This window comes from Glycine soja, chromosome 6 (genome assembly GCF_004193775.1).
Source record: "Glycine soja cultivar W05 chromosome 6, ASM419377v2, whole genome shotgun sequence".
NCBI classification, from domain to species: domain Eukaryota; kingdom Viridiplantae; phylum Streptophyta; class Magnoliopsida; order Fabales; family Fabaceae; genus Glycine; species Glycine soja.
Window position 1 is genome coordinate 36389736 of NC_041007.1, and position 26658 is coordinate 36416393.

Sequence of the window (26658 nt, forward strand, 5' to 3'; positions counted from 1 at the left end):
GCCCGCTTAGCGCATGTCGTGTGCTAAGCATGCGTGTTGGGTTGGGCCTGCTTCAGATTTTCTTCTTTTCTTCAATTTTTGTTGCCTTTTTGTTTGTTACACCTCCAGCCTTTGAATCAGCAGCCCAAAGTTCAAACTTTATTAATTCTTTAACTTTTAATTACAAATAACTGCTAAATAATTAATTCTAAGCCAAAATTTGCCTGATTTTCTATTATTAATTTATAATTATTTAGCAGTTAATAGCAACATTAAATTCTTAGCATTTGATAAGGATTTATGATACTAGTGTTACTATATTTTCATCCATTTTTTAAGAGAAATTTAACCTCCTGTCTATTACAACATTACTCTTATACTATCAGTAATATATAATTGACAGCTCAACATAAGTCTGCCATTTTTTTATGAAGAACATATGTGTCAGGTTGTCCAAGACTCCCAAGTATAAACAATTTCCACCAGCACATATAGAAGATGATAAAGCACAGAAAGCAAAGGCAGACAAAGGTTCATACTCAACGCTATCAAAAAAAGAAAAAAAGAGAATGCAAAAACAATTTTAAGAGATATTGTTGATGTTCACCAGAAGCTGCTAATCTGAAGAGCTTGCTTATCTGCCTAGCCACTATAGCTTCAAGTTTTGAACTAATTGATTTTTCTAGTTGATTCAATGCCTTGTCTCCCACCCCCTTCTGCAGAATTCATGACATACCCTCAATCAAACATGTTCAAGCAAAAATTGACACTTTAGCAAGTTAATACTTATTATCTTGTTCATCTATACTTTTCCCGCTTAAATTCTTTCCTTATCTATTCCACAATCAATCAACAGTTCAATTTGGAATGTCTTCTGAATTTGATTCAAACCTTGGTGGCCTTCAATGCAGACTACCTAGACAATTTTTATGGTTAAGCACTTGACAAGAATATGGAAAAACAATTTACTAAACTACAAATGTTACACTAGACCATTATCTTACAATGTTATCCACATAATATAACAGCTACGAGAAATGCCAAGAAATTTGAAATAAACGAGTAGAATAGAATAGTGAGAAGAAACAACTAAACCAATACAGGACAACAATAGTAAACTAGTAATACTATTAACAAAATAGTAGCGAGTCTATAGATAGTTAATATGTTTTGAGACTTTTTTTCTTAATTTTTTATATGCTTATTAAATAACACCATATTTTACCAACAAATAATACTTGATTTTCCTTAGAAAATATCTTGAGGAAACTAACCCTATTATGTTAAATTAACTCAAATATAATTGACTTCTATTAAAGTTATATACGCGTAGTTTAAAAAAGAAAAACACCATGTATTATAAAATGATGAAAACAGAGTCTACAGTCTCTACACAGTTGATTTTACCATTCTCCTGAAAGTAAAATAAAACAACATTTTTATAATTATTGATAATAATAAAAATAAAACACGCTTTCTAAAAAAAATGGCCCAAAGCATTCAAATTTCTTTATAAACTCATCAGTGGAAGTGAATATAAACGTAATACTATTTGCAACTATTAATTAAAACATATAAAAACAAAAACAAACCAAACGAAAAAAGAAATTAAGATTCTTCGTCCTTTGTGTGTTGTAACCATTAAAAGCAAACAAATACGTGGCCAACAAAGAAACATCAAAAACTCAATGTAGATTTAAACCAAATAATAATGTTTTGTCATATACATTGGCAGAATGCTAGAGCTATTAGATATTGAACCTTGCATAGCCCCAAACGTAAGGTTATCGTTTTTAGAGTCACAATGGATTTTACAAATTGCATCACCATTGTAAGCAGAAAATAAACATCCAACAATCAGTTTTCAGTTAGAAAGTTAAGTTCAGAGTTTACTATTAAGAGAATATAGCTAGATTTAATGAGTCGGATATACCAAATAAGCAATGAGGTTCATTTATAAAAAAGTCTAACAAGAAGTACAATACAAAGGAAAAATAAACAAAGCCTAGTTCACAGATATCAACATTATAAAATCAGTACCTATATCATTCATTGGTTAAAGCTAATAAAGGATAAAAGATTTCTAGACTAATCCCATATGAAAAACTTAGTCATTGTAGTAAATCTAGCAAGTTAATGACACACGCCATTAGTGCCTACATCCACTAAAAAGAGCTACTCGAGCTACATCATGTTATCATTCATTTGAGCAAAACAAGTTAAGCACAATATATCAGAAATGAACAAGATCAATTATGAAGAAGAAATTGAATTGATCAAAGTCAGCTAGAAAATCAATCAAGAAACCCTAACAATGAAATCATTACTATCTTGAGGACCTGAATTTTGGAGCAATCAAAATACTTCTGTAGCTCGGCATGGCGGAAGACATCCGGGTAGGAATATTTGTAAATCTGAAACCTTCTATGTAGGGAATGAGCTTCCTTACAGTGCCTACACATCCTAAGTGCATAGTCTACGCAGAACACATTCATCTTATTAGATCGAAGGTCATGGTAATAATTGCAATAACCAAAGCAGCTGCTCATAAGAACTCCAATCCAATCTCTACTTCCTTCCTTTGGGAAAGATCCTACGCCCCCTGCAAAATCATTACCAAAAATGAAATTCAAGAACCCTTCAAAACCATAACACAGTTCCTCAACAAGTTAATCCAACCCTACCACATCAAAATGGCACCCAAATCACAATATTTAAGACACAATTGAAATAGGAATCACAGAGAAAAATAAAACTTTATGATAACCTAGAGTCCAAAAAAGCATAGAATTGATGATTCGCTTACCATTTCGTTGGGTTTAGGTTGGGTACATAGTAGCAGTTGCGGCTTTGTGAGCAAGTGAAGAAACAAAGACTTTTCTTATTCCCAAAACGCCATCGTCGCGTACATAAATTGAAATAGGGTTAGGTTTTTCATTTCGTCTTCGCTTGGAAAAGAAAGGGGGACGAAGAAAGACAAAGAAGAAGAACCGTTCCTTTATCATAGAAAAGGAACCTTTAGTCATCATCGCGGAGTTAATCTTGGTGGTGCAATTCTCTGTAGCGTTCCATGGTGGGAACAAAATCATGAAGGTCCACCTTGTTCCTCGAAAATTCAAAATCTCTATCCAATTCGGTGGCGACGGGGGGAATCCAATGTCGGATGCTCAGGCACTGCTGGGGATCGCTGGGAAGAAGCTTCAGTGACTCCCGCACGTGTTCAGCTGTGTGCTGGAGCTTCCCTTCCGCTCCGACGCCGATGTGGCAGTGGAGGAGGCCCCTAACTTCTTCCGGTTCGTGGCGGAGACTGACGAAATTGGCAACGTGAGGGCACACACGATGGAAATTCACCCCAGCGTGACGAAGATCGTGGTGAAGGAGGGTGGCTCGGTAGAGCTCTCGCTCGACTAGCTGGAGCTCGATATGTGCAGGTTTCGGTTGTCGGAATCAACGTGGCCGAAGCTTACGAGTGCGGTGTAGGTGGTAATCGCTGTTAGTATAGAGCAATAAAAGAAGAGAAAGAAATAAAGGGAAGAAAGAAAAAGACACAAAGTTTAACGTGGTTCAGCACCCAATGTATGTGCCTACGTCCACGACTACACTAGGAGAACTTTTTATTACTTGCACATAAAAGCTTACAAGGTGTCTCTATATATAACACTAATGAGACACAAGTTTTTACAAACCAAGCGATGTGGGACTAAGACCACACAAGTTTTACATACCAAGCGATGTGGGACCAAGGAACTAAGACCACAAACTTTAACAATTCTCCCACTTGGGGTCTAAGTTCCAAAATCTAGCAGCTCCTTGTAAGCAATAAGTTCATCGGCTCTTTACCTTGTGTAGCGCCTTTATCTTCAATTATCCTTGAAGGCCAACTAAGGCAATGGAAAGGCTCAGTTTGTCAGTTGTAACAACTTTAGTCAACATATCTGCTGGATTCTCTGATCCTAAGATCTTCAATAAAGATAAGTCTCCATCATTTATCAACTCCCTGATAAAATGGTAACTTAATTGAATATGCTTGCATCTAGAATGGAAGACTGGATTCTTAGCAAGACTTATAGCACTTTGACTATCACTAAACATTGGAGCATTATCTTGTTCTTTTCCTAATTCATTGAGAAAATTCTTTAGCCAAATCATCTCCTTAGCTGCTTCTGAGATAGCTATGTACTCGGCTTCCGTGGTTGAGAGAGCAACTCTAGAAGTTTAGACTTCCAACTCACAACAGTTCCTCCCAAAGTAAAAATGTAGCCTGTGCTGCTTTTCTTGGTATCAAAATCTCCTCCCAAGTCTGCATCTGAAAATCCCTGTAAAGTGAGATTGCCTTTTCTAAAGCACAAACACATCTCTGAAGTACCCTTCAGATATCTGAGTATCCACTTTATGCCTTCCCAATGCTCCTTTGCTGGATTTGATAGGAACCTACTGACAACTCCCATTGCATGTGCTATGTCAGGTCTGGTACACACCATAGCATACATCAAACTCCCAACTGCTGATGCATATGGTACTCTTGACATGTAACATTTTTCTTCATCTGTCTGCAAAGATTGCTTCTTTGAAAACTTCAAATGAGATCCCAAATGGATATTCCTGGTCTTAGAATCTTTAAGGTAAAACCTGTCAAGCAACTCGTGTATATATTTCTCCCGAGACAGCTTCAAAATTCCTTCTGGTCTGTTTCTAAGAATTCTCATACCAAGGATTTGTTTAGCTGGACCAAGATCCTTCATTTCAAAGTTTTTTGCCAACTGCTGCTTCAACTTGTTAATTTCTACCATACTAGATCCTGCAATCAACATGTCATCAACATACACAACAAGGATAACATAACTATTAGTATATTTCTTAACATAGCAGCAATGGTCCATGTAACATCTGTTGAATCCTGAGTTGCTTATAAACTCATTAAACTTCATGTACCACTGCCTCGGTGCTTGTTTCAAGCCATATAAACTTTTGTGAAGCTTGCACACAAGATTCTCCTTGCCTGGCACTTCAAAACCTTCTGGTTGGGTCATATATATGTCTTCCTCTAAATCCCCATGCAAGAATGCAGTTTTAACATCTAACTGCTCCAAGTGAAGATTCTCTACAGCTACTATACTCAGAATAAATCTGATGGTAGTCATATTTACAACTGGAGAGAAGATCTTTGTGAAATCAATTCCTTGTTTCTGCTGAAACCCTTTCACCACAAGTCTCGCCTTGTATCTTCTTCTACCGTCAGATTCTTTCTTTAGCCTATAGACCCACCTATTCTGTAACGCTTTCTTTCCTTCTAGCAATTTAGTTAAAGACCACGTCGTATTATTCTGAAGGGATGTCATCTCATTTTTCATCGCTAGCTCCCACTCAATAGTGTCATTCCCCTGTGTAGCATCACTGAAACATTCTGGCTCACCAACATCAGTTAACAACAAATAATGCAATGAAGGGGAATACCTATCTGGTGGTACTAAAATTCTGCTAGATTTTCTTGGAGGAGTTGATGGTTCTGGTTCTGACTCAACCTCTACGCTTGTGCTCTAGTTTATGTTGGCTACATCACTTTCTGAAATATCTTCAAGTGTTGCTTTCTCAGAAATTTCTAACAGTTTACCTACACATGTATATTCTAAAGAAAATTTGTCCTTATAAAATAAGTTCTCATTAAAAGTAACATTCCTGCTTTTGATAACTTTCTTGGTTTGGTCATCCCAAAACTTGTAGCCATACATGTCAGATCCATAACCAATAAAATAACACTTCCTTGTCTTCGGATCTAATTTATCTCTACTATTAGAGTCTGTCAGTATATATGAAACACAACAAAAAATTCTCAAATGTGAAAGTTTTACCTCCTTTCCAGACCATACTTCTTCGGGCAACTGATAATTCAAAGGAACTGATGGTCCTCTATTGATGAGATATGTTATTGTGTTTATTGCTTTTGCCCAGAATGCTTTAGGCAAGCCAGATTGGATCTGCATACACCTTGCTCTCTCGTTCAAGGTTCTATTCATCCTTTCTGCAACACCGTTTTGCTCAGGTGTTCCTAGTATTGTCTTGATCATTCTGATCCCATGTTCTGAACAAAAGTCTTCAAACTCCTGACTATCATACTCCCCGCCATTGTCAGATTTCAGACTTTTAACCTTTAGACCTGTCTGATATTCAACTTTTGTTTTCCACCTTTTAAACACAGAAAACACATCAGATTTATTTTTAAGAAAATAAACCCATACCTTTATGGTAGAGTCGTTGATAAAGGTGACATAATAGTGTGAGTTTCCAACAGATTTCATTGGGGCTGACCCCCAAACATCTGTGTGCACCAATTCTAGCTTTTCAACTTTAAGAGTCTTCCCTGCCCTTGAGAAGCTGACCTTTTTTTGCTTTCCAAGGATACAATGTTCACAAGCACCAACATCAACATGCTTGAGCTTGATAGCTTACCCTTTGCCGCCATAAGCTTCATTCCTTTTTCACTCATGTGTCCAAGTCTTTGATGCCACATGGTTGAATTATTAACAGCCTCAGTAACTGCTACCATATCCTCATCTGCAATCATGTAAAGAGATCCTCACTTCTTTCCACGAGCCACAACGAGATTGTCTTTTGTTACCTTCCAAGCTCCATCTCCAAAAGTGGTGTGATGTCCCTCATCATCCAACTACCCTATAGATATTAAATTTCTCTTTAAGGCGGGAATATGTCTGACATTGTGCAATGTGCATAGGGATCTACTGGAGGTCTTGATGTTTATATCACCTCTTCTGACAATGTCAAGAGATTTTCTATCTGCAGGTAAACTTTCCCAAATCTTCCAAAAATATAGTTAGACAATAAATCTTTAGAGGGAGTAGTGTGGAACGACGCACCTGAGTCCATAATCCATGAATCATCAGGACTATCCAAACTGCAAATTAATGCATCATCAAGTTCATCAGTTGCTGCATTTGCGGATTCATCATCATCGCGCTTCTTGTTTTTGTGTGACTTGTTCTTCTTTGATGCCTTGAACTGATTGCTAAAGTATGTGACCTCTCTTGTCACAATTCCAGCAAGTAACGTCACTTTGAAATTTTCTTTGACCTTTCCCTCTTGACTTTGATTTGCATCGACCATTCTGACCCTTTTGGGTAGTCCTTCCCCTACCTTCAGTATTCAATGCTGAATTGGAAACATGACTGGAAGATTCTCCTGAATCTCTCTTGCGAATATCTTCGCTTAAGATCAAGTCACGGATGTCACTAAGCTTTAATGTGTTCTCCCTTGTAGAACTACTAACTATAGTAACAGTTGCAGCCCAACTATCTGGTAGTGATGACAATAGAATCAATGCCTTCACCTCATCCTCAAATTTAATCTGCACTGATTCCTACTGGGCAAGAATAGTATTAAATTCATTAATATGATTAGTTACAGAGATACCTTCTCCTATCTTGAGGTTGAACAACCGGCGCATCAAGTATACTTTGTTAGCTGCCGACGGCTTCTCATACATATCTGATAACGCCTTCATTAAGCCTGCAGTAGTCTTCTTGTTCATGATGTTGAATGCGATGTTCTTGGCTAATGCTAATCTGATCACGCCAAGAGCCAGTTGATCTAGCAAGTTCCATTCTTCTTGCTTCATGTCTTCTGGCTTAACCCCTGATAAGGGCTGTTACAGCTTCTTCTGATATAGATAATCCTCTATCTGCATCTTCCAAAAGCTGAAATCTATGCCATCGAAATTCTCGATCTTCACCTTCCCCTCTTCTAATACCATTGCTCCCACTGCCTCCTCTAAACTGAGAAGACTCCTACTAATTTCTTTAAACTAAGGAAATCCCGTGGAGTAACCAAAAGCTCTTGATACTAGTTGTTAGTATAAAGCAATAAAAGAAAAGAAAGAAATAAAGGGAAGAAAGAAAAAGACACAAAGTTTAACGTGGTTCAGCACACAATGTATGTGCCTACATCCACGACTACACTAGGAGAAATTTTTATTACTTGCACATAAAAGCTTACAAGGTGCTCTATATATAACACTAATGAGACACAAGTTTTTACAAACCAAGCGATGTGGGACTAAGACCACACAAGTTTTACAGACCAAGCGATGTGGGACAGAGGAACTAAGACCATAAACTCTATCAATCACAGCCTGGGGTTCTTCTTAATTAGGGAGTCCCACAAGACAAAGAGAAATAAATATATAGGTGCAAAATATTCTAAGACTGGCTTAGAATGACATGTTTCTAAGGCGATTTTTTAAAATCGTCGTAAAGTTGTTGAAATTAATTACAAAAATGCCACTGTATTCTTTCTAAGTCGGTTTTTTATCGACCGATGTGAAAGCAACGTCGTGAAAAATGCTTTTTGTAGTAGTGACATTTTAGATTCAAGAGATGATTTAAAAATTTCATTAAGAATCATGTACAAAATCATTAGAAGGAGTGTGCTTGCAAATAGTTTTTTAATAACGTTGAAAACACTAAAAGTGAGTGATCGGGCTCACGAACGGAACCAGAACAAATCTGACACAAAAACGAAAGTGAAACAACGACGTGCAACTGTGAAGTAAAAGCACAAAAAACAAAAACTCAGCGACGCAAGGTGAGACTCATTAGCAGAAGGAAGGAAACAAAGGTTCAAGCACAAATCTTGAAAAGGCAAATAAAGCGTGTGAGAGATATTAATGCTTGTGAGTGTGTGTGTGGCAACTAAAAGCGCAAAATAGAGGAGAAGAAAAGAGATGGAGGTGAGAACCTTCAGGCTTTGTTTGGAGGAGGGTTTCGATGATGGGGAGTGGGAACTGGAGAGGGCCAGCATTGTCGCTGTCGTTGAAGATGAACCTTCCTCCTATTTGTCCTTGCTCAGATCGTACAACTTCACACGAATGAATCGAATGGAGTAGCTAAAAAAAGTGGGTGAGGCATACAAGTGTCACCACCTTTCATTTGTTGGAAAAAATCTAGGCAATTTTGGTTAGGTTTTTAAGGTTTCTTCCACATACAACATCGGTTTTTAATAAAACAAATGTTAAGTGAAAAAAGAACATTGGTTTTATTAAAAATCAATGTCAACTTAGCACTCACAACATTGGTTTTAAAATAATCGATGTTAAGGGAAACTCACAACATTGGTTATTTTATAACTGATGTTAAAAAAGACACTTTATTTACAAAAATGTCTCTGTGCTTTTGTTAACATCGATTTTCATTAGAACTAATGCTAGTTGGTCGACGTTAAATCCATGTTTTCTAGTAGTGGGAAAAAATGATTGAACATAAAATTAAATGACTCATCTTCTTTCCAAAGTAGAATAAAAAATTTTGGTATGAGTTTCATTATCGTACACCAATAGGTTAAAATACTTTTATAATGCCATTCAATAATTATTTGCTATCAATATATGACTTTTAAACTGATTATCATTAAAGTCAACCAACTTACCATATAATATAGTGAGTTATGATTGGATGATGGTATAAAACTTTGAGTGTATAATCCTTTTTCTCTATTATTATTTTCTTAATATCTAACAATTAAAAATGTCATTTTTCTTTTCTTTAAATAACAATCAACTCATTACGTCTCGATATATAAGGTCACAGCTCAAACCGATTCAAACAAAGTCTTCAAAAAAATATTGTTGTGGTTGGTAACCAAGGTGTGTCCACAACACACAACTACTCTTCACAAAGCTACACTCATATAATGAGTTCTGAGGTGTTGAAAGTTGCCGCCCAAGAGAATAACATAGACGGCCTCTACAAGTGATTCAGCAGGATCCACACGTTTAGGAGTCCATAGATTCAATCCCATTTGTTGAGACTCCTTTGCATGTTGTTGTATCTCTTGGGCATTTGGAGTTTACTACTGAGATCATGACACTGAAACCTTCACTTTCTCAGAAACAAAATCCAAAAGGCTTCACTCCCATCCACCTTGCTTTACAACACGACCAAGAGAGAATGCCCCTTTGCCTTGTACAAATTAACAAAGATCTCATTCAACTGAAAGGGAGGGACGACTTCACTCCTCTGCATTTAGCAAGTCGAAAAGAAGAAGCTGATGATGAACTTTCTTATTTGCATTTGAAAGTTGGAACAGACGTAGCTGAGGATGGCATTCCTCCTCCTCTGCATTTGGCAAGTCGAATGGGAGAAACTGAGCTTTTGGACAAGTTCCTAGAGGTTTGTCCAGATTCCATTGAAGATGTGAATACTAGAAGTGAAACTGCACTGCATATTATTGCAGCGAAACATGGAGCGAAACATGGACGCTATGGGGCTCTTAAAGTCCTATTTCGGTGGCTCGTGAGGAATTCCAAAGAAGATGATCGACAGTTCATAAGAACAACGACATTGAGCTGGAAGGATGAAAAAGGCAATTCTATTTTGCACGTTGCAGCACTCTACAATCGCATAAAAGTATCCTTTTTAATATATATATATATATATATATATATATATATATATATATTATCTGGATATGAGTAAAATGTTAGTAATAGGGTATAGGTATAATGCATTGGTAGCAATTCAAAGAATTAAAATCTTTTGATATAAAAAATTATGGATATTTACCGAGCAAATTATAGGGTTTAAACTTTATAAAATTCCCATTTTAATTTTTGAAATTCAATTTAGTTATTTTCATTTTTATTTCATAAATAAACAAGTTAAAAGAGTAAAAGAGTCAAATAAAAGTTCAATAAATCTGAATACTAAAATGGTGGAACGCTTATGATTTAGAGAGTAGAATTTGGAAGGCAAAACAACATTTGACATAGCAGGTAGCGACCAAGTCAAGAACACATTTGGTTCGTAGTTTTCATAAGAGACGGTATATGACACAGGAGGAATGCAATGCATATTTGGTAGTTACCACTCTTATTGCAACTGCCACTTATCAAGTAGCCCTGAGTCCCCATGGTGGACTTTATCAGACTCATGTTGGGACTAACAATACTGTGATGAGTCATGTGGCGGCCTCTTCTTCATCCATAAATTTCAAATCTACAACTTGAATTGAAGGAAACTCAATCTTGTCAAGCATTGAGTTTACATTGTTTTCGTTGATGACTATATATGAGTTGTTTTATGGAATCAACTATCGTAATTTTATGTCTAATGCCAAAGACGAATCTTACCTGGTTTCTACGTACTATATCCACCAACATTACTCTACTTTCAGTTAAGCTACCTCTTCACCATGTTGGTGATATCTCCCACCCTAGTTACCGGAATCTTTGTTATTTGGTTTTTCATTTCTTTTGTCATATCCTTTAGTATGTTGTTACCAGATTATGTAGGTATGATGAGCTCGTTGTTTGAATAATCACTTCATCCGCACTAGGGGAAGGAAGATCAATAGTTAGCTATCAAATAGAAGTTCCTGATACCTGAAAAAAAAGTTATCTTTTACCAAAAAGAATAATGCGAACAAGAGGAGAAAATCTACTCGGTAAATTCACTACTAAAAAAAAGGTCTTCTACATCGGTTCTAATGGCCTTTCTACATCGGTTATGACGCGTGGTGGTAACACAGTGTCGTTGAATACCGACATCGGTTGGAGGACCGCCTTTGAAGGGCGATCTTTCTACATCGGTTCTAAGGTTGAAACCGATGTTGAACGGTAGAGTTTCTACATCAGTTATTAGTCAACCGATGTAGAATGGGTAATAATGACAAGGTTTCTACATTGGTTATAAGTCAACCGATGTAGAATTTGAAGGATTTCTACATCGTTTATTACTGAACCGATGTAGAATGGGTAGGAATGACAAAGTTTATACATCGGTTATAAGTCAACCGATGTAGAATTTGAAGGGTTTCTACATCATTTATCACTCAACCGATGTAGAATAATGATTTTTTTTTTATTTTTGCGAAATTTATAATTTCCCCAAAAAGAAAACAGAAAGCCAACGTGGCCAAAAAGAACTTTCCAAATTCTTTGCATATCAGCAATGGAAATTTCTTTAAAACAACCATCAGCAAAACATCAACAAGTAATGGTAAACACAATCCTATTCTTTGACAAATTTAAGGGTAACATGAATCTACATTGTCACAAAATCATGGTAGCCAAAATGGAGTTCCATAACAGATGGAAGGAGGAATATTTTGATTAAAACTCGAGTATTAACAACCCATCATAAACCACCATAACTCCAATAAACATAACACAGCAGCAAAGGATGTCACCCCCACCCTTGCATCAAACCTCTAAAATGAAAAGAACAAAATTTGCTTCAAAGATATTTTATAGATGAAACATAAATTGGTTGAAAGATATTTGCTAGTATATTATGTGTAAAAATTTCCTAAATATTTGAATTGATTTGGAATACAAGGTCCCAAGGAAGAAAACTTACACTGGAATTATATAGATTTTGAACAACTCAAGAATGAACACATCCTACACTATATAATGGGAGCATATGATTGTAAACTTCTTAAACAAAGATACCTTGTCTAGTTTGTTTCCAACAAGCATCTTGATGTAATCTTGATTAGTTGAATAAAGGTCTATTTCCTTTGCCCATATTTCAAAAAGATTTGTAAATGTATCTCGCCGAGTTACATCATAAACTGCATTAGTTAGAGGAACAACATTAGCAGCTAATCCAAAGTCAAATTTCACCACTACACTAACTTGGAAGGGCCACCTCCTGGTTTCCAAAGACCATTAAACACATTGCACCTAATACAGATATTGCAGCCATTTTGTGGTGAATCCAACCAATAAGAGAGAAAATTCCAGTTTGGATTACCACATATCAACTAGATGACAGAGAATCACTAACAAACCAACTGATTCCAGGATTTACACACTAATATTCATACCAACTCTCAAATCAAAATTTTCCCAAGCAACATGAAAGGTATTCAACTCTCACAATAAAGCAATAAAAATTGGATTTGATTAGAGTAGATATAGATACAGTATGCTAAGAATCAGAATCATCAGGTCACCACATGTTTCACAGAAGAGGTCAGCAAATTAGAGGTAAGATAAGAATTAAGGTGCAAGTAACCACATACTATGATTAAGCAAGGCAATGAAAAAAATTTAATGATGGATGGAATAAGCATGCAATTCCATAACCTAACATAGGAAAGTTTTACTGTTAACTCCTCTTAGCAAGGAACTAACTAGCTCAATGCATATAACGGAACAAACTAGATTACCGCTGAGTAAGGTAATATATTAAGAAAGCCAAATAGCTTATTGTCCCTAAATAAAATGCTAAAATCCAAATTTAAGTAAATGAGTATTGATTCCAAGTTTTATTTCAATGCAAGTAAAAATGTCAAAGAAGACCACTATGGTGATGCATAATCTACATCTTACTTTTCTTTAACTGAAACAAATGGGAAAGATTTCAATTTACAGGAATTCACCATAAGCAGTGCCTGTGAACAGTAAATAGTATTCTATCCATTGAATACATTCTAGTCCAGGTTGTCATTCAAGGCATTTCACCTAATCCAATAAATGTATAATTGGGGAAGGATGGAAAGTCAAAAAATGGAGAACAGAAACTTGCCCATGATGATTCCTTGTGCCCCTCTGTAGTAAGAACTTGTCAGTGTTCTGAATCTCTCTTGACCAGTTGTATTATCAAAAAGCATAAGCATAATCAATCACATATAGTATTGGCTGCCACCCATAACAATGTAAAAATCCTCCATGAATGCCAGCCATATCTACCATTCAGCAGTATCCATAAGCAAAGTTATCATGAAAGGAATAACAACAAAGTGAATACCAGTATCCCAAATTGCAAGCTTCAGCTTTTTACCCCCCATCGTCACATATTTGACCTTAAAATCAACACCTGCAGGAGGCATCATCAAATCAAATAAGACACATAGCTATAATATACAAATCAGAGGAGAAAACAATAGTAATTAATAAATAAAAAAACGGACCGATAGTGGGGGAGAGATCTTCAAAAGCATCGGAGGTGAAACTGAGAAGAAGACTACTCTTGCCAACCCCAGAGTCTCCAATCATCAACAACTTAAACAAATAATCGAATTCTTGATGTCCTCAACTCGAATCCATCTGAATCAATTACACACACGTCAAAAACCCACAAAATAATTAATAATTAGAATAAGAATATAAATTGATTTCATTTCATTAAGAATAAAAAAAGTATTATTAAAATTAAAAATAGAGAGATTTGTCATTTGTGTGTATTACCTAATGAATGAAATCCAAAGGGAAATTGAAGACGAAAGGTTAGCAGAAGTGCTGTGGTGTAAGTAAGAAAGTGGTAATGTTAACGCGTGCCAATGTATGTATTATATATAAGCTTTTCAATTAAGCCATAATATATATAATTTTAACGACAAAGCCTGGAAAGTAGGTTTAATTTGTGGAAAGAATGGAAAGTAGGTTTAATTTGTGGAATCAAAGAAGGGACATTATATTGAAGGAGAATTATAATTAGATGTATAGATTTTTAATCATTACAAATGATTTAATATCTTTTAAACAAGTTAACAAGCATTTTTTTAGCTTTTAGTCCCTACTAAACGTAAATAAAAATAAAATCATGACCACGTCATATATAATGGTAGGGATTAAAAATATTAATATAACAAAAATTTAAGAATCAAGATCAATCAAAATTTTGTTCAAAGACTAAAAATCAAAACATGAAAAAGTTTAAGAACTAAAAATATAATTAACCTAAATTATTATTATTAAAATTTATCATATATAAAAAGGTGGTTGTATCTTACAATATATTTATTGTGATTTGTGATTAGTTGATAATAACACTAAGAATATATAAAAACAAACTCCCAAAAAATAGTATTGAATGGTGGAAAATCACAACGCGTTGCAATTTGCATTGGGATTCAATTCTAAAGGACATATAAGGCGATGAAAATGAGAGAGCAAAGTGAGAATAAAGCATTTTTGAGCGAGCAAGTGTTAAGGAGCTATAAGCAAATATTCCTCGAGCTCCTTTCAACAATGATAAATTGCAAGTGGTAGTAGTGGTTTGTTCGTGACTATCTATGCTTGCATAGGATAGTGAAGGCTATAACTAATTCCAAATTCCTATTGCTACTTGGTATATAGCAAAGGCGATTCCAAATTTAATCTGCAAAGGCGATTCCAAAATTTAATTAGTGGATTTTTTTAATCCTTGAAGTTTACATTTTAATTTCCAAAATTTTAATGGTAGGAACCATTGGGGAATTAAAATGTAAACTTCAGGGACTAAAAATTTACTTATTAAATAGGTAATTAAATCTAAAACAGTTTTATGCTCCCCAAAATTATGTCCCTAAACTTTGTCTTGACTCTAAAGGCATAGTATTGATAAAGACTTCAGGAATGTGAAAAAAAGAAAGGCCAAAGAAGACATGCAATCCAACTAACTTTGCCAATATAAGCATATTCGTAGTAAGCAAAAGACTACTATTTCTCTTTTTAGAATAAGTTTACATATTCTACAAACTGTAGCTCTGCATTCCCAATAAAACAAATTGTTACAGAGTTAATGGAAGCAGCTGTTTTCGGCTCTCTGAGTTTCAAGTTACACTTGACTAAAGAACAAAGCAGTAGAGAATAGAATTAAAATTATAGGTTTGTTTTAGTAGTTGTTTACCAAATACTCACCATGGTAATTTAAAAACACCAATAAGAAAAGAATAATTATCATTATCAAAAAAAGAATATATGAAAATTACCCATTTTTCAGAAACGTGGGTAAGAAGAAGATTGCTTACAATTGGTAAAGCCAAGATGCACCACCTTCTAACTTTATAGATAAGTCTCCCACATAACATCCATAATCTAAGAGAACCAACTTAAGAGTTCTTTCTTGGTTTGTTGAATTTACTGAGAGACCCACATGCATGCCTGTAACCTTCCAAACATACTACAAGTTACAACATAACTAAGTGAGGGATATTAATGATTGAACAGCATCTGTGTGTGTCTAGGCACTGTCTGTTATTTTCACAGATTTTTCCCTATCACATACTGAAACTGAAATAAATTTGTTTAATTGTTCACCTATATGTAACATCTTTTTTTCTGCATTTATGGTGGGAAAATCCTTAATTTAAGTTTATTTTGATAAGCTTCTTAAAATGAGTTTATACATTTTGGGCTTTCTGGTGTGTAAAGTTAGTTCTCTTTCCTGTTATTAAGAATTTTATCTAGGGGGAAATTTAATTAAATTTGAAGGTTAAGGGGGCCCTGTATTGGCTATAATAATTGGTTGAAGTGATGCAGGGAAATGTCAAGCATAACTGCATTGAAACCACATGATAAAGTTCTTTTCAAAATGACAGCAAATTTAGTAAGTGTTCTAGATCATGGTCATTCAAAGGAATTTGGATTCATGAGTCAAAATTCAGCATTCAAACATACTATTTGAATGATAGTTCCAATAAAATTGAAACATAATCATAAACATTTGTAGATGATGTATTGTAGTTCTGCAGGACAATTATTATTGGCTCTGTAGAGGTAATAGATAATTCTAATTAGAACTACATTACTAGCAGAAGAGGTTAAAAACACAGCATAACTCTGTTAAATTGAAACCAAAAAGTGAAATTGGAATTAAAAGTACCAATCACTTGGGGACTTTGTTTGATATGAGCACACCCTAGCTAGTACCGATAAATATAATGGTTACTGCATAATGGAAAGGTGAAAACATCTTAGATGATGGAGACAACATTGTCTATTCCTAGGAAACAAAATAATTTAATTAAGAAATTAAAAAGAAATAATATTTTTTTATAACTAAATTATCTTAATTAAGACATATATATGTGTGGATAATAATTAATTTCATTATTTCAAATCAGAATATATAATTATTCAAATTACCTCAATTATTATATTTATATAATTCTATGAATTAAAAATATAACAAGTTTCTCTAAAATTTTCTTGCTCAAGTGCATAAAATGTCCCTATAATTTTATTATAACAAGAAATTTAAAATAATCTTAATTACCTTAGTTAAAACATATTCCAATAATGACTTTAATTATTTCAAATTAGAAAATATACTAATTCTAATTACCTTAATTACTATATTTATATAAAAAGTTTAAAACCATCTTAATAACGTTAACTAAAACATATACCAGAGTTACTAACAATTGATTAAATTATTTCAAATTATAAGATGATTTTGATTACCTTAATTACTATATTAATATAATTCTATGAATTAACAAATAAAGAATAAAATCTCTAAATATGAATAATTTAATTACATAAGTTTTCCCTCTCAAACTTATTTACTTTTATTATTATTATAAAGATAAAGATAAAAAAATATTCCTAATCATACCATAAGATTACAATCGGTGCATAAAAAACTCATTATAAAATTATGATTAGCAAGTGTACATATAAATTGTTTGACTAACCAGATCAAGAAAGAAGATCCGAATCAGATCCAAGCATGAGAATATTAATAAGAACATTATTCCTGCCACAACCTGGGAATATTAAGAACAGCAACACTGCTACTAGCTATATATATATATATATATAACAACAGGTGAAGATATCAAACAATAGGTGGCATACCAGTCGAGCTTGTTGAGGCAACTAAGGTCTGCATCTAAAGATTCTAAACTTGATTTGGTTTCATAACTAGTATAAGGTGCATTGAATATAAAAGAGATTCAAAAAAATCATTTGCAGAAATCAAGTTGTAATCACAAGTATACAGATTAGGAATAAGGCAAATAACATTTCATATTATAATTAACATGATCCTATCAGCAGTTGTGGTTACCTAATTCCTGACACTCACTTCACATGAAGAAGATCAAAAAGCAATTGTAAAGCTCCAGAATCACCACAGACCTCCCACACAGCTGATTGGACATCTGTATCTGATAGTTGCCTCTCCCTTTCAGGTCCAGCAAGCTTCATAGAAACATGAACATATACAATGAAATTCAATATAATGCTTATCACTTACCTTCAGGATTCTAAACTTCTAGCTAAATGTAATAAATTTAAAATTCACCTCATTGTACCTCTTAGCATTATCCCAAGCAATAAGAGAACTTATGTAAAGTATTTTATAGATAAACTAATTTTAACTTAAGATAAAAGTTTAATTATATTTTACGCCTTTTTTCTGCACCTACAATTATTTATTGAGAAATTTATTTAAAGATACCCATAAATAAGAAGATCAGTACAAAGATTTGGTAGGAAAATTTAGAATTATTCATGTGCATAATAATCTATTCATCCTTAAAAAAATACAGTCAACTTACCAATAACAATTCATCTAGCTATGATTAAAGTACCTACCTTTCCATAATTCTCAAAATTGGTTTTGAGTATATACTCAACATTAGTTGGCTCAGTGGTGTAAACCTCATATCTGAAAAGGTTGAGCAGCCTGTAAGCCCTGTGCTTGGCAGCAAGATCAGTCATATAATGGTGCAGCCTGTTGAAGTTCGGCATCTGATTGAAGATGGTGTCAGCAGCAACAGGGTGGTACTTCTTTCTATTATGCCTTTTGTTCAGTTTTCTGGACAGAATTTGGACCACCAAAAGAGTCAAAGGTGCAGATAAAGCTGCAAAGAAATAAGGATGTGAAAGGAAAGCCATGGATGATGGCATGCTTTGGTTTGGTTCTTTGGTGAGCTAGGGAAGCCGTTGTGCTAATGCGACTTTTTATAGTACTTAGGAATAGGATTTAATGAAGCATATAGAGAACACAGGCTTAGTGACTTACCGGGAGTGGGAAATTCCAGCTTCACTAAAGTCATTCCAATCCTGGTCCACTTCAAACCAGCTGACATCAAGTTACTGGAATTTGAAGCAGAACCAGATGGCTCAATTTCCAATGGGGAAACCCTATTGCGCCTAGCAGCTTCTATGTCATCCCACCTTACCTGTAAAAATGATAAAGAACATATGGCTGTAATCAATTATATCATAGTACTATAGAAATGACATCTCAAAATAAATCATAATCAACAATAGGGTAGTGACATATAGGAACTTTCGTGTCCATTATGAATGAATACAATCAAATCTTTTGTAGTTTAACAAATTGACATACAAAACAAAGGTGTGCATGAAACTTCGACATAATTAACAATATTAAAAATGATGATAATCATTGACCTGCAATATAGAATATGCCAAGTAGGACTTAAAAAGAGATATGTTGTTGGCAGCTGGAAGGAGAAAAGCAAATAAGCTCTCCAGTTACTAATTAGTGTTCAAAGACAAGCCAACTTTGGCTGAAACAATTCCTATCAAACTTGTATTACATCACTAAGCACGGAACACAACTTAATCTATAAGTTCACATTATAGCCAAATTACACGATAATTAAATTTTCCATACAATTAATTATGAATTATGGCAGTAAAAAATGATGTGAACTATGATTTTCATTCAAAATGATATTTGTCAAGCTGATAGCCTACATATAGGCTGCACAACAAAAAGGGTTGGGGAAACTACTAAATATTCCCATGAGTAATTTAATAAATATATATGTATTTTCTTTCCTGATGTTTTTCTTTGATTTGAGACACGTAATGCTTCGTGTAATGCTTAACCAAAATAGTGACTTCCCAACCTGAAATCAGAGCAAGATTAGCAACTAATTGTGTTGTGTTGAGTTGAATTCGAGAGAAGGAAAAGAGAATAGAATAATATGCACCTGAGGAGGGCCCTACACCACGACGACGTAAGGAGCAACCTCGCCGTAGGAGCAGTCGATGACGGGAGCGTGGAGGCGGCTCTGCTCTTTCTCGATGGCGTGTGATTGCAAGCGCTTGGCTTTGTTGGAGGAAGAAAAGGCGAATGGCTTAGGGTTTTGCTTCCTCGGATCCTCACCTCTGACGTCATCGGGATTCTGCTTCTTCTTAGTCTTCTTCTTGTTGGTTTTGGCACCAGATTGACGAGTTTTGTGAGCCTTATTGGATTTATCAGCGTTGTTGATGGAAAGGGTAGAATCGCTTGTAGAAATTTCTAGGTTTTCTACAAAGGGAATGGCGTTGATTGAGAGAGACAGGCAAAGAGACTATGGAGATAGAAAAAATAGGGTTTGTTGATTGAGAGAGACAGAGGTGCTGCATGACTAGGGTTAGAAGAAGACAAGGTTTTGTTCAGCGCGAAAGAAGAAGGGACCAGGTGTTGCGGGTTTTTAATTATATTTAACATTCTAAGGCGGTTTATAAAAACCACCTTAGAACAATGTCGTAAAATGCTCTAATTCTTATGATAATTACAAAAAATGCCACCGCACACCTTTCTAAGGCGGTTCCTTCACAACCGTCGTAGAGACCCTGTCGTAAAATGCTATCTTTATAGTAGTGATCGATGCATTCATTGCTAGGTATTTTTAAGTGTTTGTGTTGGGAACTGCCCTAGTTACTCAGTTATGGATGTTACTGTTAAAAAAAACAATGACATACAAGTTTTAGAGAGAATGCTCTTTTTCTTAATCTTCAAATTCAACTACTGTAGTTACAAAGTTACAATATATAGACTACTGCAGTTACAATATATTTAAAACTACTCCATATAACTACTCCACATAACTCCTATTTACAAGAAACTACCACTAACTTCTTAAATTCTATTAACTTCTATTTACACGTCAACATTCCCTCCCTTAAAACAAAAAGAAAAACAAACATTTAGTTTATAACTGACACATTAACCATTTCCAACATACTCCGTAATTTCAAGAATTGTTCTAACTTGAGAGGTTTTGTCATTATGTCTGCAACCTGTTCTTGAGAGTTACAGTAACTCAACTCCACAATTTTGTCTCTGGTCAAATCTCTAAGAAAATGAAACCTTATATCAATATGTTTGCTTCTGCCATGAAAAACATAATTCTTTGATAGCTGTATAGTAGAATTATTGTCACATTGAATCAAAGTACTATTTTCGTCCTTATGACCAAGTTTCTCTAAACTCTTCTCAACCAAATACACTGACAGGCACAAAACGCAGTAGCTATGTACTCAGCCTCAGTAGTAGACAATGTCACTACAGGTTGTTTTTTAGAAGACCCTGAAACTACTCCAGAACCAAGTAAGAATGCAAAGTAAGAAGTGCTCCTACGATCATCCAAATCACCAGCAAAATCACTGTCGGTGTAAGCCACCAAATTTGTGCGACCATCCTTTTTGTAGAAAATTCCAAGCTCAGTTGTACCTTTCAAATACCTTAATATTCTTTTTGCTGCAAGCCAATGAGATTCAGTTGGGCAAGACATGAATCTACTAATAAGACTCACTCCATACATCAAATCAGGTCGAGTTGCAGTCAAGTACATTAGACTGCCAACTACCTGTTTGAACAAAGTTTCGTCAACTTTGGTTCCTGCTTCATCCTTTGACAATTTCGTGCCTGGAACAATAGGATTCTTCACTGGATTACTTTTATCCATTCCAAACCTTCCTAGAATTTCATGAGCATACTTTCTTTGACACACAAAAATCCCATCTAAACTTTGTATTACTTCAATCCCGAGAAAATATCTCATCCTCCCCAAATCAGTCATGTCAAATTCCAACATCATGGAATTCTGAAAATCATCATACATACTTTTATCATTTCCAGTATATATTAAATCATCAACATAAAGACTTACTATTAAAATTTTACCTACTTCCTTCGACTTTGTGAACAGTGTGTGTTCACATAAACACCTTTCAAAGCCTTCTCGAACAAAGTAAGCCTCTATCTTGCTATACCACCCCCTTGGTATTTGCTTCAAGCCATACAATGCCTTTCTTAGCTTGTAAACTTTACCTTCTTCACATTTCTTCTCATATCCCAATTCATCTGACGAATCTTCACCTGTTACATAGTCTATTGCCCAAGATGGTGGTCCTCTTACCCTCCCTTCATTCAAAATTGGTGAATCATTTTCAGTTGATTGACTAGAAGAAACACCAGTTTCACTTGAGTTTCTTGTATCAACATCACTGCCTTCTCCTTCAATGTTACCTTCTTCTTCATTGTTTTCTATTCCTTCTTCCATGTTATTCTCATCACCATCATCGTTCCACTTTAAAACATCTGATCTGCATTCTTCATTGCTTTTGCCCCAATTCTAGCATTCATCTTCTTGAAAAATCACATCCTTGCTAATGATGATTTTCTTGGAAACTGGATCATATAATCTGTATGCCTTTGATTCATCACTTACTCCCAAGAAAACACACTTCTTGCTTTTTTCATCTAATTTGCTTCTCTTCTGGTATGGGACATGTGCATGAGCTACACACTCAAAAACTAAAAAATAATCAACAATTGGCTTCACATTGCTCCATGCCTCTTCTTGAGTTTTGTTCTACACAGCCATAGTAGGACATCTATTGAGGATATGCACACTCCATTTTACAGCTTCGGGCCAAAACATTTTAGGAACCTGCTTCTCAGCTAACATAGAATGCACCATGTTCATTATCGTTCTATTTTTCCTCTCTACAACTCCGTTTTGTTGAGGAGTATAGGCTGTAGTCAATTGTCTACTAATGCCTTGATTTTTGCAAAATTCTACAAACTCATTTGAGGTAAATCCACCACCTCTATCTGTCCTCAAAGAAGCAATATATGCACCAATCTCCTTTTCAACATGAGCTTTAAAATTTCTAAACATGGAAAAAGCTTCTGATTTTTCATGTAAGAAATAAATCCAAGTTTTACGAGTGAATTCATCAATAAAACTTAGGATGTACCTCTTGTTGCTATTTGATTCTGGTTTAATAGGCCCGCATATGTTTGCATGCACAAGTTGTAACTTGTTTGATGCTCTCCATAAATTCTTCTTAGGCATAGAGTTTCTGTGTTGCTTTCCAGTTAAACATTCTATGCATATCTTCTTTGGAATCTTGACCGAAGGCAACCCAATTACCATCTTCTTATCAAAAAGTGTCCTCAATCCGTTATAGCCTAAGTGACCAAACCGGCAATGCCAAAGATGAGATTCATTTTCTGATACAATTTGGAAACACGAAGAAGCTTTTGGTATCATGGTAGCCAACAAAGAAAACATTCTATTTCCACTCATATCTAACTGCATAATTAATCCTTTCTCAGAATGATATACCCTACACTTCCTATGTTGAATCAAAATAGTTAAGCCTTTTTCTTGAAGTTGCCCTATGCTCAATAGATTATTCTTAAGTTCAGGAACATAATAGACACCAAAAATTTCCTGAGTAAATCCATTCACTTGCATACGAATGATACCTTTTCCCGCAACAGTCATTTTGGTGTTATTGCCAAGTTTTACAGTTTGGCTAAAACTTTCATCCAGTTCTGAGAACCACTCCTTGTTTCCAGTCATATGATTGCTGCAACCGGAGTCAAGGAACCACACTTTTTCCATTTTGTCTTGCTCCAATTCAACATAAGACATTAATAACAATTCTTCATCTTTTTCCTTCTCTAATTCAACATAATTGGCATTTTTCTCCCAATCAGGACATTCATATTGATAGTGTCCTAACTTGTGACATTTGAAACATTCAATAACAGCTTTATTGAATGATTGTCTTCCCCTTCCTCGACCTCCTCTAAATGAACCATTACCTCTACCTCTTCCTCTACTTGCTTTGTCTTCGTGGGAGATCTTCAGAACCTGCTCTTCTTCTCCATGACTTCTCATCCTCTGCTCATGAACAAGAAGACTACTTTGCAACTCATCAATAGTCATCATGTCTAAGTTGTTGGATTCTTCAATTGAGCATACCACATAATCAAATTTTGAGATCATTGATCTCAAAATCTTTGCAGTAGTGATTGTTTCACTCATACTTTCACCATGAGCCTTCATTTTGTTGGCTATGGTTAAAGTACGAGAAAAATATGCATTCACTGTGTCTTCTTCCTTCATTTGAAGAATCTCAAAATCTTTGCGTAAAGCTTGCATCAGTTGAGCCCTTTTGACCCTGGTTGAACCTTGAAATTTTTGCTTCATTGAATCCCATATATTTTTTGCCGTGTCCCTCTTAAGGATTGTTTCAAGGACTTCATGATCTATTGCCTGGAAAAGGTAATTCTTTACCTTTAAGTCCTTCAACTTCTGCTCCTCGATCAATTTGCATTGTGCCTCCGTAGGCTCTATTCCATCTACCACCATCAATATCCCATTCTCAATGAGATCCCAATATTCTTTGGAGTAGAGAAAATTCTCCATCAACATTGCCCAATGGTCATAATGACCATTAAACCTTGGAATTGCAGGCTGCACGAAACTGCTACTCCCACCTTCTGCTATTCTTCTCAACTCGTTCTACTCGAAAGAAAGAAAAACTGCAGTTTCTTTCTTGACTCACACTCATTGTTTTCCTCATACACTCACTGTTTTCCTCACATGCACTCAATATCAGGCCCCTACAATGGATCTCTGATACCAATTGTTAAAAAAAAACAATGACATACAAGTTTTAGAGAGAATGCTCTTTTTCTTAATCTTCAAATTCAACTACTGCAGTTACAAAGTTACAATATATAGACTACTGCAGTTACAATATATTTAAAACTACTCCATATAACTACTGCACATAACTCCTATTTACAAGAAACTACCAATAACTTCTTAACTTCTATTTACACGTCAACAGTTACTATATAATTAATTGTCAGTGGCCATAGCCTTTAGTTGATGGTATATTGAAATGTTTTTCTGTTATGTTTTATTTTTAATAGCACTAATTCACTATAATGTGTTGAATAATTTCAGTTATGTTTTAGCTCTTTATTTAAAGAGCAGTGACATGCTTGTAATGTGTGCTTGAGTCTTATATTTTCTGCCTTTCCATATTTTAATTCTCAGTTTGCTTGTTTTGTCCTTCCATATAACAACAAATTGGCGCGAATCCTTTTTTCTAGAGGGACATGTGAGGTGTGTGAAAACTGAAAACCATCAAGAATGAAAACAAAAAAAAATGTTTATATATTGTCATATTCATGTTTGATGGTGAAAACTATCACGCTTTGGGTTGTTATAACGTACCGTTGCTCAGACAAAATATCACAAAGAAAGAAAGACAAGCAAGGCCAAAGCCAAGTCTTGTTTATTCTCTGCAGTTTCAAACACCATTACTGCAAGAATAAAAAATTTTGGTTCAACAAAGCTAATATGGGACTATCTCAAAAATGAATATGAAAGGAATAAAAGAACAAAAAACATGCAAATTCTGAACTTGATCTGGGATACTTAGTTTTCTAACCCTTTTCACACAATTCATAACTAAACTATGCTATAAAATACTCATCTAACATAAAGGGTTATTAAATTTTACCTTAAAGAGATCAAATAGAAAATTTAAGAAAATGAGTGATGTTCTCTTTTACTCTAATCACCTTTCCGTGCTTGGGAGAAAGATGAGCGAAAGGTTGAGAGATGAAAAATTGGAAAGAAAATGAAGGGTTTGAGAGATGGGGGTGGGTTATTGAATATGAAAAGGGAATTTGGAGAGGGGAGGGGGAGGGTCTCGAGTTTTATAAGACTGGGGGGGGGGGAGTTATTATTTCATATACATGAAATAATAAAACGGTGCATTTCATTTTATGCTTAAAACATATTTTTAATGATTTTCTCTTGACGCAATCTATTTGAGCATTTTCAGTTTATATCCAACACCTTTTCATATATTACACTAAAGAATAGACATTAAGAACTCCACTCCTACAATGCACTGTACCATCTTGACATGAAGGTATGATTACTGTTTGCTTGGTTGAATCATATGATCATTCCATTGGTTTTAATTCCTGATTGCTTAGGCTTTGGGATGTTTGATCCTGGATACTACATTTTGATTTATTTTTTGTTGTTAAACATTGTTCTCTTGCTAGCTATTTAATTGAATGGCTTTATCAATTTATATACTTCTTGGTGAAATTGGTAAATTAGTATATCGGTTCAAATCCTGATGTAAAAACCAGAGCTGATATTGTTGTTTGGTTCTTTCACCTAAGGTGGTAGTTTGAACCAAGGTTTCTTTTTTTAAAAGTAAAATAAAGGTTTTATTAATAAAATTATATATTTACATCAGTGTACCAGAGGTACAAAGGGATTCATCAACAAAAAAGGATAAGTCCTCCATAAAACCAAAAGATGTGTTGTATCTAGCCAAAAAAGTATCCCCTATATATATACCCAGTAGAAACATAAAACATCATGTATATATACCCTAGTGAGGTTATAGTTAAGCTTGATAATTCAAAACAGGTTTTAACACACACCATAGGAGGATCTTACTTTTTAACGGATATATTATCACTACTACAAAAAGCAGTTTTAACATCGGTTTATTAACATCGATTTTAGACAAAACCGATGTTAAGTTAAACGCGGTGGCATATTTGTAAATAAAGTATTATTCTTAACATCGGTTTTTGAAAAAACCGATGTTAATATAAACTTTTTTTTAATTATTTATATATTTTTTTAAAAAACATATATTGCGTTATTAATTATATTTTAATTAAAAAAATAATAATTAATAAACAATAATAAATTCAAAAGGTAAACATTTAAAAATTAAACTAAATTTAAAAAATGAATTCAAAAAAATCTTCATAAAAAGGTAAATGGAGAATATTGTTTAAAAATTCTATGAAATCCTACTATATTTATGTTATCGTATTATCTTTAAATTAAAAATAAATTAAA

General features: G+C 34.5%; 1 protein-coding gene, 1 long non-coding RNA gene and 1 pseudogene across 3 annotated transcripts; 2 read left to right on the forward strand and 1 right to left on the reverse strand.

The window, feature by feature from the left end:
- The first annotated feature begins 2357 nt into the window (after positions 1-2357).
- On the forward strand, positions 2358-3532 carry LOC114416169 (annotated as a pseudogene).
- A 6316-nt stretch (positions 3533-9848) lies between these two features.
- On the forward strand, positions 9849-10993 carry LOC114416170 (ankyrin repeat-containing protein BDA1-like). Its single transcript, XM_028381040.1, has 2 exons — positions 9849-10394; positions 10823-10993. Exons 1-2 carry the CDS (start codon positions 9849-9851, stop codon positions 10991-10993), a joined length of 717 nt encoding a protein of 238 aa, XP_028236841.1.
- Positions 10994-13525: 2532 nt separating this feature from the next.
- Positions 13526-14267, reverse strand: LOC114416863. Of its 2 annotated transcripts, XR_003667608.1 has the most exons (4): positions 14183-14267; positions 13906-14041; positions 13743-13811; positions 13526-13633 (listed from the first exon to the last, which is right to left on the reverse strand). It is a non-coding gene; the product is annotated as an uncharacterized LOC114416863 (long non-coding RNA). The 2 variants fall into 2 exon arrangements; XR_003667607.1 differs by having other exon boundaries at positions 13526-13811.
- Between the last annotated feature and the right edge of the window lie 12391 nt (positions 14268-26658).